Consider the following 17,047-nt stretch of genomic DNA (forward strand, 5'->3'; position numbering starts at 1 on the left):
TTATTCAAGAGCCTCCTGTGGGGTACCGTGCCAAAAGCCTTGCTGAAATCTAAGTAGATGACGTCCATAGCATGTCCATGATTTAATTCTCCCGTCACCCAGTCAAAGAATTCAATGAGATTCGTTTGGCACGACTTCCCTTTGGTGAAACCATGTTGTCTCGGATCTTGCAACTTATTGGCTTCCAGGAAATTCACTATCCTTTCCTTCAGCATGGCTTCCATTACTTTTCCAATAACCGAAGTGAGGCTTACCGGCCTGTAGTTTCCAGCTTCTTCCCTATCCCCACTTTTGTGAAGAGGGACCACCTCCGCCATTCTCCAATCCCTCGGAACCTCTCCTGTCTCCAAGGATTTATTAAACAAATCTTTTAGAGGACCTGCCAGAACCTCTCTGAGTTCCCTCAGTATTCTGGGGTGGATCCCGTCCGGCCCCATGGCTTTGTCCACCTTTAGCTTTCCAAGTTGTTCATATACACTCTCTTCCGTGAACGGTGCTCTATCCACTTCGTTTTCAGGTGTACTTTTGCCAGTCCCTCTCGGTCTTTCCCCAGGATTTTCTTCAGTAAAAACAGAACAAAAGTATCTATTTAGCAAATTGGCTTTTTCTTCATCATTTTCTACATAGCGTTTTGCTGTATCTTTTAGTCTCACAATCCCCTTTTTAGTCTTTCTCCTTTCACTAATATACCTGAAGAAGTTTTTGTCTCCCCTCCGTACATTTCTAGCCATTTGTTCTTCCGCTTGCGCCTTTGCCAGACGTACCTCTCTCTTAGCTTCTTTCAGTTTCATCCGGTATTCGTCCCCGTGTTCCTCTACTTGAGATTTTTTGTATTTCTGGAACGCTAAATCTTTAGCCTTTATTTTCTCAGCCACTTGCTTTGAAAACCATATCGGTTTCCTTTTTCTCTTGCTTTTATTTACCCTCCTTACATAAAGGTCTGTGGCCCTGTTTATTACTTTTTTTAGCCTGGACCACTGTCCCTCCACTTCTCGTATGTCCTCCCAGCCCATCAGCTCCTTCCTCAGGTATTCTTCCATTTTGTTAAAGTCAGCTCGCTTGAAATCCAGGACTTTGAGTTTAGAGTGGCCGCCATCCACATGAGCCGTTACATCAAAACAAACCGTTTGATGGTCACTGTTTCCCAGGTGTGCAGCCACTCGGACATTTGACACACTATCCCCATTCGTGAGCACCAGATCCAACGTGGCTCCCTCCCTCGTGGGTTCGTTCACCATTTGTCTGAGCAGAGCACTTTGGAAAGCATCCACAATCTCTCTACTTCTTTCCGATTTTGCAGACGGAACCTTCCAATCTACATCCGGCAGATTAAAATCTCCCAACAGCAGCACCCAACAGAGTAGCCATACTGGGTCAGAAAATGGAAACATGGTGCAAATGCTCACGCCTAAATTAGGCATAGGCCCCACCTTATTCTATAATTACATGTGTAACTGACTAACTGACCCCTCCCCTATCCCCCGCTGCCCTCCCTTCCTCTCCCTCCTCTACCCCTCCCCTATCCCCGGTAGCCCTCCCTTTCTCTCCCTACACAGCCCCCCTCTTCCCCCTCAGCCCTCCCTTTCTCTACCCCTCAGCCCTCCCTTCCTCTCCCTCCATAGCCCCCCCTCTTCCCTTTCGGCCCTCCCTTCCTCTCCCTCCATAGCCCCTCTTCTTCCCCCTCGGCCCTCTCTTCCTCTCCCCGCACAGCCCCTCCTTCCTCTATGCCTCCTACCCCCTCTCCCTGACGTCCCCTCCACCCCCCTTCACAAGATTTTTTTTTAATTTTTTTATTTTTTCTCTATTTTGCAGTCTTCAGTTACACAAGCAGAACTTATGCAATGGAAATTAACAGGCTGCTTTCTCAATCCTGCTCATTTACTCAGTCCGTACTCTCTTTTCTACTGTACTCATTCCATATGACCAAGTTGATGGGTTCAAAGCCTGCCATTCAACTTTATTTATTTTTTAAATTATTTTTATTTTTCTGACTTTGCAAATTGTTTTTTTTCCTTCTTTTTAGCCACCATGGGGGCTACCATGATACAAATTTCCAGTATAGTTTTGATTAAGTTGCGGAGGAAGGTAATTGGATGTGAGAATCCCATTCATTTTTGGGATAATTATAAAGGTTATAAGGAAATGATATTTTCAAATATGATAGGTTTCAGAAATGTTTGCAATGTAAAATGGTTTAGCTGTTCATGTATCATTGGATGTGCTTTCTATAAGTGCATATAAGTAGACATTCACATGACAGACCCTTAAGAAAGATTTTCGCAAGACGCGATGGTGAAGAGAAAAGTCGTAGAAGGTGAAGAGGAATTTTGAAAAGTTTGAATGTGGTAATGTATCTGCTATCCTCTGTGCTCTATTTATATGAGGCCTTCTATTCTACCTAAAGCTTTTTGAGTTATAATGCTTTTTGTCTGTCTACACAATAACAACAAACAGTGTTATGCCCATATAATGTCTATATCTTGTTTCTATTTCTCTGTATATGCTCTCAAACAGATCATATTTATTTACACACAACAATAGTTGAAGTCTCTACACAAACTGCTTATTTCGTTTTCATAATAATAAGTACCCTTTCCTGGATTAGGTATTTCACAAGAATGGGTATCCCTTAGTATTTACCCAATGCTGAATTTCCCTAATTCTCTAAATTTTTCTTTTCATAATGCTTTTCTGTTTCTCAGGCAGTATATAACACTTGCTAGCAAAATATTTGAATACAACAAGAGCAAGCTTCTCTATCTAATGTCATTCCAGATCAGTGTATCATCTGCTGTATATCTACTGGTCACTTGTGCAAGGGCCCGGCCTATACTAATTTTACAGATATGCAGATACCTGTGAAAGATAAAAGGTACCTGCTTGTCTGAGTAGATGCTTTCTAAAAATTTTTTAAAACAAAATAATAATAATAATAAATAGAAACTTATCCTTGCATTAAAGAGATTATTCCTATATTTGGCAATCCCTGCAAAATTACTACAGACAATGGTTTTCATTTTTGATGAGTTCCTAAAGTATTTTTATTCCTGTACTAACAATGGCCTAGTTGAGCACTATAATGCTCTTCAAGCCACCCCATCTGCCTTTTTAAAGCTAATCCTGATAACAACTTGCCTGCCAATATTCTGTTTATTATCATTACTTTTTCTGTCTTCGATTTTCACAGGAAATCTCAGTCAGAAGAGGGGAGGGTGATGATAGCCCTTCCCCTGCCACCGGTTATCCAAAAGCTCTCAAAGTTGGAGATTTGGTTCACCGGAAGTACTACATCCCTATTTACATAGGACCCTTCCAGATTAGTTAAGTTGCAAGACCACACCTCCTGGATCCACTTAAAAGACATCCGCATCTACAAGGCTCCTGATTCAGTCCCTTTCAAGCCATCCCCACCAGCTCAGCAGTTACCACTGGTTCTGCAGCCTCCGCCACCACTTCAAGTTGATGGACTAAAAGAACATTTTCCAAGCATCTGACAACTACAGACGTTACCACCTTACCTGAACGGAACATTGCCCATCAAAGAGAGCCTACTACTGCACTTGCCATCTTTCCAGTGGAACCGTGTGATGCAAGTCCACCTACCCACAAGAGGACACTGTACTTTGTACTCCAACAACTGTATCGGGACTTGTTGTACTTCTATTATTCCTAATTTTGTTTCCAAGAAAAGACTCACAGGTTTTTTTCAGTATATATAGTAATAATCACAAAAATCTACCCTAGGTACCCCAACAGTTGATTTACTCTGTTTTAATTGAAACCCTATATCTAATCATTACCTGCCCTTTTTAATTCTATTTAATTCTATTATTCCTGACAATACGAATCATCATTTGTTTTGTTTGATAACTTTGAAATTTTCCAGGGACGTGGACAAATTAAAATTAACAGAGTACGCATCCAATAATCAGACTCTCTAACAGAGAACCTGTATATTTTTGGTATGCCACTTATAGCATTGATTAAAGTGGGTGGCATCCTTGGTTTTTCATCCTCTATTGTCACTATCAAGAGGGGTACTTGATCAATTTAAAGCCAGAAATCATTGTTATACTTACATTCCCAGTAATACTGACACTGATAGGTTCCATTATAAAGGCATTACAAAACCTTTTTGCCTTAGCAGACAAAATTAACTACTAAATCAGGTGTTGATACTGTTATCTGGTGCATTATTCCCTATGTTCAGAGGTTTGTTTTAAGCCTCCTTGTTACTAATCTCAGTACAAGACAAACTACATTTCCACCATAAATGTAGGACCACTGCTATTTATTTTACTTATTTTACTCTTATTGCCTGTAACGCAAGTACACCTCTTTTATTAAGGAAGATATTTATTCTGCTTATGCTGTTTAATTGAACTATCATAGATTTCTTTCTAGTTTGTTATATTTTGCTAATTTGTATTGGCAGGTTTAGATTGTTTTCTCTCTATTTTTAAATTGTTGTACCTTTCATCACTATACCTCAAATAGTAACTAAGCAGACTGTTTTCTACTGTTGATGATTTCTTAATCATCAAGAGAAAGTGAAGCAGATCAATTCATTTCTTTAACACATATTTGCTTCATATTCTGTATAAAGGAACAAGAAGATTATGTTCCTATGTATTTTCCAAAAACACTATAACTCAATAGTGCCTTCATATATGATCTAGATCCATTACACCTAGCAGTAAGATAATGACAAAACTATTATCTTGCTCATAATTACAAAACTATTATCCTGCTCATAATTATAAGACTATTGCAGGTTAAGCAGCAGGCCCTTCATATATAATGTAGGCCTATGACACCCATAGCTTACCTGTAATTATCATACTCATGAGTTTGCAGTAGTTATTCATTATTTGGCCAATATTAATCTTTTTTCAATGCTAAAATGAAATATTTGTTCCCTATTAACACCAGTTTTAGCTATATTTACACATTCAAAGTTTGACTAATGATAAACTTTGATTGAAAAATTTCTTTCTCCTGCCTCCCAACATCAGCTTTGTAATAATGACATATTGATTGCAATCATATACACTCAACCTCATTGATTCCTTTGTATGATACCTAGGCTTATGTGACTTCTCATATTCCCAGGTTTTACCTGTTCCAAAAGAGTAGCTGTTGAATACATAGTTAGGTTTTTTTTGGGGGTGGTTTTACCTTAAGAGGGACACAGCATAGAAGTTTTATATCTATGTACTGAAAGCTTGACTTTCACTACGGCCTCAGTCCCATGTCTTGACAGAGCGTCCCTCCCACTTTAGATATATATCTTCCCCCCACACAGGATTCTATGAGCCCTCTGGAAAAGATGGCCACACCCATAGTCAGGTGTGCCGGCCCTTTTTAGAGGTCCGGCAAGAGGGGAAATGTATATATATGGCCGCCCTTGCTCTCAGTAAAATACAGGTCAATGGCTCAGGCTAAAGAGCTAGGCCTCTACAAGCAAATGGCTCATAATAAGAGCTGGGCTTCTCTTAAAAATCCAAAGTCATCTCTGATACAAAATACATTTTTCAACAGCACAAGCTGAACTGAGTTCTCAGGGAGCTGGCACGGGAGGCGGTCCTTTGCTCTTATAAACATGCCTGGGACTGGCATCAGTGAAGAGTCATGAAAGATGTTTTGGGCTAATGAAAGTAGATAAGGGGGTAGATGTACGTAGTTAGAGAGTACTCAGAGGGAGGGGGAGCTGAGAATAGCTGAGAAGAGCAGAATGACCGATGAAGTCATCTCGCCACCTGTGCTTTGTACCCCTTTTGTGTATAGTTGGAACCTGGGACCTAATGAAGTCACCCGTATCGGTTCCTTACCAACTGATAAGGGATAGCAAGTTCTGCTGACAAAGCTGGATCCCATTGGAATCCATTGGGTTGAGACAGTATAAAAGAAGCACCCCGAGAAGTGTAAGACACAGAAGGAGAGACAGAGAGAGAGAGAGAGAGAGAGAGAGAGAGAGAGACAGACACAGATACAGAGGCAGATGCAGATGCTGATGGAGGAGAGAGACAGAGTACCACCGAGAGCTGATGTGTCGTGTGATTCTGTTCCACTGTATGATTGACTGAATTGCTGGTATCCTCATTATTGGGTAATGTATCAATGCTAATTAATACTAATAAACTATATCTCTTTAACTAATTGAAACTGGGTTCCTCTTTAATTACAGACTTAGCTATGGCTGAGCCTGTACTGAACTGCCATGAGCAGATTCAAGGTTGGGAAAGCTAGATATTTGGAGGGCATATGTAACTTTGCCCAGAGAGAGATGAGACGGGCCACTGCTTCAGCTGCTTGATTAGCAAAGGCAGATTCTGAGAAAATAAACAGAACACCCCTAGTCTGCTCATGACCCTCCCATTTCCACATCCCCTTTTTTGAGTTGCATGTACAATTTAGGCGTGGATTCCGTGCATAAATTTATGCGTGTACATTCTAATCCGTGCCAATAATTGCTTGTTAAAAAAAATCCTGGGTGTCCTGGTTGATCGAACCCTGACGTTGGAGCAGCATGTGAACTCTACAGTCCAGCAAATGTTCTACTCTCTCTGGAGGCTAAAGCGTATTAAGCCTTACTTCCCTCGGGGTGTTTTCCGCAATCTAGTCCAGTCTCTGGTGATTAGCCGTCTTGACTACTGCAATAGTATCTATGGAGGATGTGCAGGTATGCTCCTAAAAAAATTGCAAACGGCCCAGAATACAGCTGCCCGGCTCGTCTATGGGAAATCCAGATTTGAAAGCTCGAGACCATTGCGTGAGCGGCTGCACTGGCTTCCTGTGAAGGACCGCATCGCGTTCAAGACCTGTGCATTGGTGCACAAAATTATCTATGGAGATGCCCCTTCCTATATGGACCCTCTTGTTAACCTACCGCCCAGGAACTCCCGCAGATCGGCCCGCTCGTACCTCACTCTCCATTACCCTGTTTCCCGTGGCCTCAAATATAAGGCCATCTATGGCTCCTCTTTTCCTTATCTCAGCACTCAACTGTGGAATGGGCTGCCTCGTGAGATCAAAATCACTTCGGATCTCCCGACCTTTAAGGAGCGTCTCAAGACCTTCCTTTTTGGCAGAGCGTTTGCCACGAGTCCTGCAGGAGCCGCAGCCTTTTAGCCCACAGCTCACTCTGTGATACCCAGTCACCCACCCTCTCTTCCTCTCCCCTCATCTGTCATCTCTTTCTCCCTCCTGTGACCCTGTCCACTGTACTTTGTGCTATTGTGTTATGGTTTGCTTATTAACTGTTGTACGCCACACTGAGCCTGCCCATGGGCGGGAATATTGTGGGATATAAATGTTATAAATAAATAAATTATTCAATTAAACTGCACATACAAATTGGTGGCATACAATTTTTGCGCTTTTTATAAAATTCGGGCATATAGGTGCCTAACTTTAAGTGACCTGTACAGAATTACCCAATATCCCCCAAATTCTCTAAAAGTCGCTAAAACTTGCACGTGCAAATTTGGGTGCACACAACTTAATTGATTGAGCTAATTAGCACTGATAATTGGCTTAACAATTATTGACACTAATTAGATTTAATTAACATATCCGCACCTACATTTTATGCGTGAATTCAAAAAGTGGGTGTGGAAATGGGATCATTCCTAAAATTTACATGGTTAGTTACAGAATAACAGGGATACGCGCTTAATTTAGGCGTGAAGAGTTGCACCACATTTCAACTGGTGCAAATGGCTGCGCTTAAAATTAGGCGTGGTTCCCAGATGTAAGTGCTATTCTATAAACTAAGCCTAACTTTAAATGCAGTTTATAGAATAGCACTTTTTTGCGCCAATTTTTCTGGCATCATATACAGAATTCACCTCTAAATGTGTAGGTGCTCCTGGGGATGTAGTGGGGTGGAAGCAGCATTTGTAATTCTGTAACATAGTTGGTAACATTTACACACCCATTACAGGTGTAAGTGCTTAGAATAGCACATTCACATGTATAGGTGCACATACACAAATACCAAAATTCCATTTAAGTGCTCTTCTGCATATACCCTCTTAACTTAGATAGTGTATATTTGAAAGGGGGTGTCTACATAGACAGATTTAGGGCAAAGGATAGGCGGGGCTCAAACTTATACGTGTAACTTATATAATGCTGTAAGACAAGGATCCTCAAATCCAGTCTTCGAGGTCCATAACCCAGCCTGACTTTCAGGATTTCCACAATGGAAGCAGTGAATGCAAATAGATCTCATACATATTCATTCTGGGCATCCTGAAAACCAGGCTGGGTTGTGGACATCAAGGAAAGGATCTGAAGACCATTGCTGTAAGATATGTACGTATCTACTACATCCCAAGGAAGAATTGACACAGCACTGTGTTTCGGCAGTCAGCCTGCTTCAGGAATCTTTATAAAATATGTAAAACCATCAGATGTTAAACGAACGTTGATACAAGCAGATGAAAAAATATGGTCTTGAAAAAGACCTTTATAAAAAAACTGAATAATCTGCTTGAAGAGGGCCGTCTCTACTGCCGAAACACGGTGCTATGTCGAATCTTCACCAATAAACTGTTTACCAACATTTGAAGTCTCGTTTGTCCCTGGTTAGCCTGGTTTATTTTCCACTCCCTTTGTTTTTCTGTATCTACTACATCACCTCTACCTCTGGTGTAACTGTAAAACGTTAAATGCATATACATCTGGTTACGCTCCTATGCTATGAACTAATGCCTACATTCTTTTACAGAATGGGCTCCTTCCAGATGTCCATCTCTACATGCAGAAACATCTAATTTTAAGCGGAAAAGGTACACTTACCTCACAGCAAATGCATTTTAGTGTGAGAATTTCAGGGAAGTTATTTTATGAAAAGGTGACCCTATGTGCTTTCCCTACCTTGGCACCCTTGTATAAATAAATTACCATCTAAAAGTGATTCACAAGATTTTTACTCATGGGCAAAAATGGGAGAAAAGGTTTCCTGAGTAAATCCTAAGTGCATATACTCGTTATAGGACTTTTTTTTTTTTTTTAAGTACATAGGAATTGCTAGATTTTACAACAAAAAGAACAACATGGAACATGATTTGTTTCCTTAACTTTATGAAGGTTATTGAAAATCAAAAAGGACCATAAGCCGCACCTTCATTCATATCCATGCAGACACACACACACACACACACACAATTTTACACAACAGATCACCTGTATACACACACAGCCCAATATGTAACACCTTGTCACAGACCTCCTGGCTCCATTGTCCAATGCAGTTGTGCCATGCCCGTGAGTTCTTTGCTTAATGATATACCACTGAACTGGTCTTTACTTGTTCCATCTATCATCATCTGGTTACTGTATGTAAAATTAATGAATGCAAGGTACTTTTCTGGGACGTAGCCAACTTGCCCACTCTTGTTGCGAGCCTGGAGAAGACAGGATGGAAGGGTAGGAGTTGAGCGCATATAGTTCTACATAGGATTATCTGGTAATGGTTGTTGCACAAAGCAAAAAGACAACAGAAGCAACATAAAATATGGACATCACTCTCTCTCAGATTTGTTCTGAATTATAACCTTGGCCATTACAATATAAATTCGCATTAAGGATTTACGTGGCACCTAGAAGAGCAGTCCATATGGGAGCATCACCAGATGGAGCGTGTGGGAAGTGCCATCAAGAAGGGGCCACGTTGGCTCATATGTTTTGGACTGTCCAAGAGTAGCCTGGTTTTGGAGAAGCATACTAAGGCAAGTAACACAGCTCTGGTCTCAAAGATGGAACTATGATCCACAGCTGCTTTTTGGACATCCAAGGCTAAGCAAGCCCACGCCGAAAAGATTTACAGACTTTGTAAAAAGAGCTACAGTGATAGCAAAAAAAGCAATTTTACAGGAGTGGCTGGGGAATAAACCACCATCACTGCAATACTGGCAAACTCAAATGCTCATGCTTTTACGTACAGAACATTTGGAAGTGCGGAACCAGCCCCAGCTGAGGAAACAATCTGAATGCAGATGGGCACCCTTTTGGAACACTTTGACCCCAACAGCCCGGAGCCAGATACTGAACCTATAATCCTAGATGCTGCTGCTCCCGCTGCCTCTGCTTGTTATTGGACATAGAAGGGGAGGGAGGGGAGGGTTTGGGGGAGGAAGGGGGATAAGGAATGGGGAGGGGTAGGGGAGTAGTTTAGGGGGGGAATAAAAAGATACAATACAAATATGATGGTATGTCAACAGTAATTGTGGAAACAATTATGCAATGTGAAATGTAACAGCTGATTGTGTGAACTTTAATAAAAATGATTGAAACATAACCCGGGCCATTCAGATATACCCAGTAGGATTTGCAATGACAGCTGTGCATTCTTTCTTTGCTTTAGGGGTAGGGTTCACATTTTACATTACTCAGCACTAACCTTGACCCACTCTTCCACATCTCCATCCTCTATAATCTCCAGCTGTTCCCCTTGCACGATGGACAACTCATCTGTTTGACTAGCCTGTAATGGAACAAAGAACATTACAAGCAAGCAAATACAGAGATCAACAGTATAAAAAAGAAACAATGAATGTGTACAAGTGTGAGAGATAAAGTCGCATTCAGCGACACTATACTTCTGGATACACTGTCCTCGCTTGGATTCCAGGGCCCTGTTCTTTCCTGGTTCTCCTCTTACCTCTCACTTCGTTCTTTCAGTGTTCACTCTAGTGGATCCTCTTCGACTTCCGCATTCAGTTTAAACTTCTCATACTGACCTTTAAATGCATCCACTCTGCAGCCCCCCATTACCTCTCCACTCTCATCTCTCCCTACATTCCTCCCCGTGAACTCCGCTCACTGGAAAAATCTCTCTTGTTGCCCCCCTTCTCCTCCACTGCTAACTCCAGGCTTCGCTCCTTTTCTCTCGCGGCACCTTATGCCTGGAATAGACTTCCTGGACCTATACGTCTAGCTCCAGCTCTACCTGTTTTCAAATCTATGCTGAAAACTCACCTTTTCATTGCTGCTTTTTAGCTTCCATTACTTCCCTCACCCGTAACTGTCTTGTCTGTCTGTATTATTTAGATTGTAAGCTCTTTGGAGCAGGGACTGTCTCTTTGTATCAGATGTTCAGCGCTGCATGCGTCTGGTAGCGCTAAACAAATGCTAATAATAATAATTTAGCAAAGAAAATAAAATGCAGGCAAAAGGAATGAAAAGAATACAAATATTTATTTATTTATTTATTGCATTTGTATCCCACCTCTTTGCAGGCTCAATGTGGCTTACAATTCATCATGGATACTGGAAGTAGAAGAGAATATACATTTGGTTTTACAGAGGGTTTTGGGTTACATGATAGTGTTAAAGCAAAAGATAGTATAGAACATTGCTGGATAAATTATTGATTGTACAGTTACATGTGTTGATCTTTGTGATATATCTTGTCGAAGAGATAGGTTTTCAATAGTTTGCGGAAATTGATCAATTCATAGACAGTTTTCAAGTTGCGTGGCAATGCGTTCCAGAGCTGCTTGCTCATATAGGAAAATATGGGGTCCCGGTAAAAATAGCCCCAATAAAAAAGCTCCAAACAAAAAAGCTCCCGACATAATAGTCCATGACATAACAGCCACTGTCAAAATGGCCTGCCCACAATATAACCCTTGACAAATTAGCCCCCTGACAAAAGGGCCCAATCAGGCTGCCCAGAATATGGCACTACATTTTTTTCGAAGTCCTCAAAGTCTGTTAAATCAAATCAAATCCTTGGCAATCAGGATAAGGTTGGTAAGACTATAAAAATGATGACAATTTTTTTTTTGTTTTAATTAGAATGTTGATGGAAGAATAGTTTCCTTAAACAGCAGAACAGATCTTGAGTACCAGTTGGTAGCTATAGAATTTTGTTTATCTATATATGCTTTATACAATGGAATGCTGGTAGAAGCCTTTATCAGTGAAAATTTCACATGTAGTTTATCATCTTTTTTTGTTATGTGTTATTTTTTATAGGGGGCTATTTTGTTAAGGGCTGATTTGCCCAGGGCTATTTTGTTACAAGGCTGTTTTGTCGGGCCTATTTTGTCAGGGCTATTATGAAGGTGATGGAAACATAAGACTCATGCACAGAGCAGAAAGACATAGTGTTAGGCTCTCAAGGCAGAAACTAGGTTCATGAGCCCTTGGGCCACTGCCGAGCAGCGGCAGTGGCAGGCAAACCACCCCACACCAGAGACAAGGCAGAACTCTGACAGAAACAGCTAGACTTCACCTGCACTTGACCGCCCTTCCCCAGGAGTTGAGCCCCTGGGTGCAGGTGGCCTAAGGACTTACCGGACAGGGAAGGAACTGGATAGCACTAGGTTGAACAGGGACTGAGGGTCAGAGTGGAAAGGAATATACATGGGCAGCAAGGCTGGAAACTGGGCTAGGACTCACAAACAGACAATACTACACAAGGCAGGAAATGGACAAGCTAAAGGACAGGAATTGAAAGCTGCCAAGCAGCCACTGAAAAAGGGTACAAGGACACTGATAAACAAGAGTCAGGACTGAAACCTGCCACGCAGCCACTAAGAAAGAAACACAGACAAACAGGAACTAGATAAGGAATACAGACCAGAAACAAGACTAGGGAATAAGCAATAACCTAAGCTAAACTACACACAGACTAACTAGAACTGGACAAGAAGCTCAGACAAGAAACCAGACTAGGCAGAAGTGCAACAAAGCACACCAACATACCAGGGACCTTAGATGATGCAAAGGCAAACACAGAACCAGGTGATTAATAAAGCCCATCAGCTGCTGATGTTCAGCTGCAGGAATCACAAGGCAGCTACGGGTGCTGTTCAGGCACAAACAAGAGAAGCAAGTCTGGCAGCCCGGAAGATCTGGACCGGACTGCGCTGAAGTCTGGAATGGGTGACAGTTCATAGCAGCCACCGGTTCTGGCCACCAGAGGGCGAGGCGAGCACAGACAAGGAAACAGTCACCTTCGTGACACATAGTTGTTAATAGGAAGAAAAGACTTGAGAAAAGTGTGCAAAAATGTGAGAGACAGAAATGAGGCAGGAACATAAGAATGCAAGGGACATGAAAAGAAGAGGAAAAAAATCTGAGTAAAGTATAATAACAAACGGGAAGCAGAAACGAGGATGTTGCCCTCCAAGCTTTTTTTTTTTAGCCACGTTGAGCCAATTCATTTTGGATAATTGTGGGATATAAATGCTGTTATAAATAAAATAAATAAATAAGCAAGCACAGAAAATTCCCTACCTGATAACCATAACGCACTCTGCAAGGCAAAGGATATGAACGAGTACCGCTGAGACTCAGACTTGATTCTTCAAATGTCTCATAAGTGTCATCGAAGTCCTCAAACTCTGTTAAATCAAACTCTTCGATCTGAAAACACCAGGGTAGCACAAAATAAAACCATTCATATTAACAATCTGAAGCAACCAATTAAAGAAAAAGCAATGCAGATACAACAATTGCTCTTGAAGATTTGGGATTTCTCTTCCACCAATTACCAGATCTAAAAGACAGTGTATATTAATTACTACAGTTCATGCAACATTACTTTACAGTTATTTATAGTTGGCAGAACCGTGGATTCGGGGCTGCATTTAAGATTCTGGTGCCAAGAGACAGGACTGGAGAGAGCGGAGTTGATTATAAATATCATGGCTGCACCTCTGACATGCAAGCCCTAAAGCAAAGGGGAGCCTTCTTTATCTTGGTTATTTACTTGTCACTAATGATGGACTGTCACTAATGATGGACTGTCATTCACATCAACAACATATCCCATGTCGTTGCATGTTGCTAATGAAGAAAAATGAGGAGAAAAAACCATGACGTTTCATGTTGTCAATAATAACGTGCACTTTTTCGAAAGAATGCACGTTATTTATAAAGAGAGTGAACTCCTTCTAAAACAGTGTGCATTCTTTTCCTGATAAATGCATATACACATGCTATTGGAGGGGGGTGGGGGGTGGGGGGTGGGGAGCGTACCCTTTTTACAAATAGTGTGCACTTGTTCATAAGAGCACAAGCTCAACAACTTTGCTCCCATGATGACAGAATGGCTAAATAAAATTGAAAAAAACCCCAAACATTTTCAGAACTAATACAGAAAACAACACGTTAAGGACAATTTTCTGGCTGCCCATCCCTATTCTACACAGTTGCCTATGCCTAAATCAAGGCCTTGTAATCAGGTAGGTTTGCACAGGCCCTTACATATCCCAGTAACCTTGGCAGAGGTGCAAGAACTAGTAGAGAAGCTTCAGTGTTGTCCTCTACTTTTGATATAGATACAGAAGAATAGTGGTCGTATATTTTTAGTACAGGTGACAGGACTCTAGTTTTACTTTGCAAAACCCTGGGACAGATGCATAGGCTACAGCATTATCCTGTAATTCTGGAGGAAGCACATAGACTCTATTGTTATCCAGTAACTCTAGTATCCTTGTAATACTGACAGAGGAACCTAGTTTCTCTTGTATTTCTGGTACAAGTCAGGGGCGTAGCCAGCCTTCCGTGGGTGAGGGGTCCAGAGCCCGGGGGGAGGGGGCACATTTTAGCCCTCCCCCCGGCGCCGCCCCCCCCACCGCCGAAATTGCCGCCCCCACTCCCACCGCGACCCCGCCGCCGCTGCAGCCTACCTTTACTTTTGCTGGTGGGGGATCCCACTCCCCGCCAGCCGACGTCTTCTTAGTCGCTTCCCGCTCTTCAATTTGTTTGCTGACGTCCTGCACGTTGTACGTGCAGGACGTCAGACTCAGCGAACTTCGCTGAGTCTGACGTCCTGCACGTACAATTACGTGCAGGAGGACGTCAGCAAACAAATTGAAGAGCAGGAAGGACTGAGAAGACGTCGGCTGGCGGGGAGTGGGATCCCCCACCAGCAAAAGTAAAGGTAGGCGGCGGCGGGGGCGGGTTCGCCGGGAGGGGGGTCCTGGGGTGAATCTGCGGGGGCCCCGGCCCCCTCAGGCCCCACGTAGCTACGCCACTGGTACAAGTATAGGGATTGCTGCATAACACTTGGAGGCTTTCATTACTGCAAAGATTCTGATGCATTTGAAATATTAAATAAGGAAAAGGTACATACTAAAATAAACTGATGGAAATAAAAGAGTGGTGCTTACCGCAGGTGAGCCATCTCCATTGGACATCCTGGTCTCACTCAGCCGCCTCTCCTGCTCCAGCTCTTCATTGGCTTGCCCCATAGCACCAGACAGCCAGGTATCTACATCCACATTGGCCTGCCGCAGCACTACTATCCGGGCATCAGCTTTTATTTTATTTATCTAAGGGAGACAACAAGGTTTAGGCAGACAGGACAAGAGGGTTGCTGCAAGGATATTGAGCAACCTAAGTGAAACACCTTTCAATTAACTTTCAGGACCCTTGTAACCCCCCTCCCTTTCATGAGATTTTGATAATTATATTCAACAGTCTTGATCACTCCAATAGAGGGGCAGACTGAGGGTGGTCTGGGCCCCTTGCCCAGCTGCTGCCTGACACCCCCTGCTGCCCCTGTCCTACCTGAGGGATTCTGGTAGTCTGGTGGTCTCTGCGGGGAGGCATATTCTTTCCTGCTCACTGTGCTGCCACTATTCCCTCACCTGCTAGCGCCGCTGTGTTTTCAAAATGGCGGCCGAGACTTCCCACGGTAGTCTTGTGGGTGTCAACAGTCTTGTGAGACTTCTGCTGGGAGTCTCGGCCACCATTTTTAAAATACAGTGCTGCCAGGTGGGGAGGAATAGTGGCAGCCCAGCAGGCCAGGCAGAAATAACATGTTCCCCCCAGCTGAGGCCACTAGATCACTAATGGCATGCTGGGCATCCGGGAGAGCCTCTGGGCCCCAGGGCACTGCCCGGTTGCCCGAATGGTCAGTGCTCTAACACCTCCGCTCCTAGAGCAGTCCAATAAGACCACAATTTCAGCTCATAATTTTTAAATATCATACATTGGGAAGGCACAGAAAACTAATTTCCAAAAACCATTTAACTGGCTAAATGGACTAGTGGAAAAGTCCTGTAGGTAGAAGTATGAGTTAATGGTTCTGAGTTTATGTGGTTGTCAAGATTTATTGCTTTGCTATGACTGCAGCTGCTCCTTGCAGCTCTCATCCTGCCCTCTCCCCTCTCCCTCCCAGAAGCTGCTCCCCTGGGTGAGCACCTAGCTTGCCTAATGGTTAAGCAGACCCTGCAGAATGTTAAAGGAAAAAAGGCAAAGCACTGATCTCCTTCCAGTGTCCACTGTTCAGTTAATGGTTCCTTCCATCTCTGTGAGCAAATAAGACAAGCACTTGGGGCTACTTAAAGGCCTCCCTTCTTAGTCCAGTCACATGGACTCACCAAAGTAAAGAGAAGTCAGTTTCTAAAAACAAAAAGTAAATCATCAGTGTTTTGCTGATGCATCAACATTTAAACATTTTTTTAAATAGAAGAATTTATAATTTTTTGTAAAGCATTTGCTAACAATGGAAAGAGGATATCAGAGAAACTAAACCATACAAATAATTTTAGTTCCCATATTCCTTCAAGTCCAGAACAAAAATAGGACCAAGAAAGGAAAAGTTCTGAAACGCGACTAATAAGAAATGAAAAAAAGAAAACACATTCAGATAGGATTAACACACCGCACTACACAAAACACAAGCTCCATCATAGAACTTGTAACTTCACCAACTCCCAATCCCTACCCACCAGCTAAGGCCATTTACTATCCAAGAAAACCTCTTAATTTGGAGGGTTCAAAAATACATATTGAACACCTTGATACTGAGGAATACATTTATAAGGAAAGTGAATCAAAAAGACAGCATCTAAAAGCCAAAGCCTCAGAACACATCTGAAATTTTGAGGGGAAGTTATCCTGTAACTCTAGATTCCTCATTAACACTGATGGAGACACTTGTGTCTCATGAGACAAATCAGAAAACTGAACCCTCTGACTCAGAAATAATGTTGAATGATTCCTAAAACACACAGTCTCAGCACTGATTCTCTATCTTGAGGAAAAATAAAAATCTAATACAGTACAATAGCTCTTG

The 17,047-nt window shown here is 42.3% G+C and overlaps 1 protein-coding gene across 1 annotated transcript in view; it reads right to left on the bottom strand.

The window, feature by feature from the left end:
- Positions 1-17,047, bottom strand: part of FCHSD1 (FCH and double SH3 domains 1) — a 151,580-nt gene that overhangs the window by 35,932 nt on the left and 98,601 nt on the right. Inside the window, exons 13-16 of the mRNA XM_030213572.1 lie at positions 15,135-15,296; positions 13,255-13,383; positions 10,409-10,492; positions 9,236-9,413 (exon numbers count right to left, since the gene is read on the bottom strand). Coding sequence (XP_030069432.1) covers positions 9,236-9,413; positions 10,409-10,492; positions 13,255-13,383; positions 15,135-15,296 — 553 coding nt within the window. The remainder of the gene's footprint in view (positions 1-9,235; positions 9,414-10,408; positions 10,493-13,254; positions 13,384-15,134; positions 15,297-17,047) is intronic.

This window comes from Microcaecilia unicolor, chromosome 8, assembly GCF_901765095.1.
Source record: "Microcaecilia unicolor chromosome 8, aMicUni1.1, whole genome shotgun sequence".
NCBI lineage: Eukaryota > Metazoa > Chordata > Amphibia > Gymnophiona > Siphonopidae > Microcaecilia > Microcaecilia unicolor.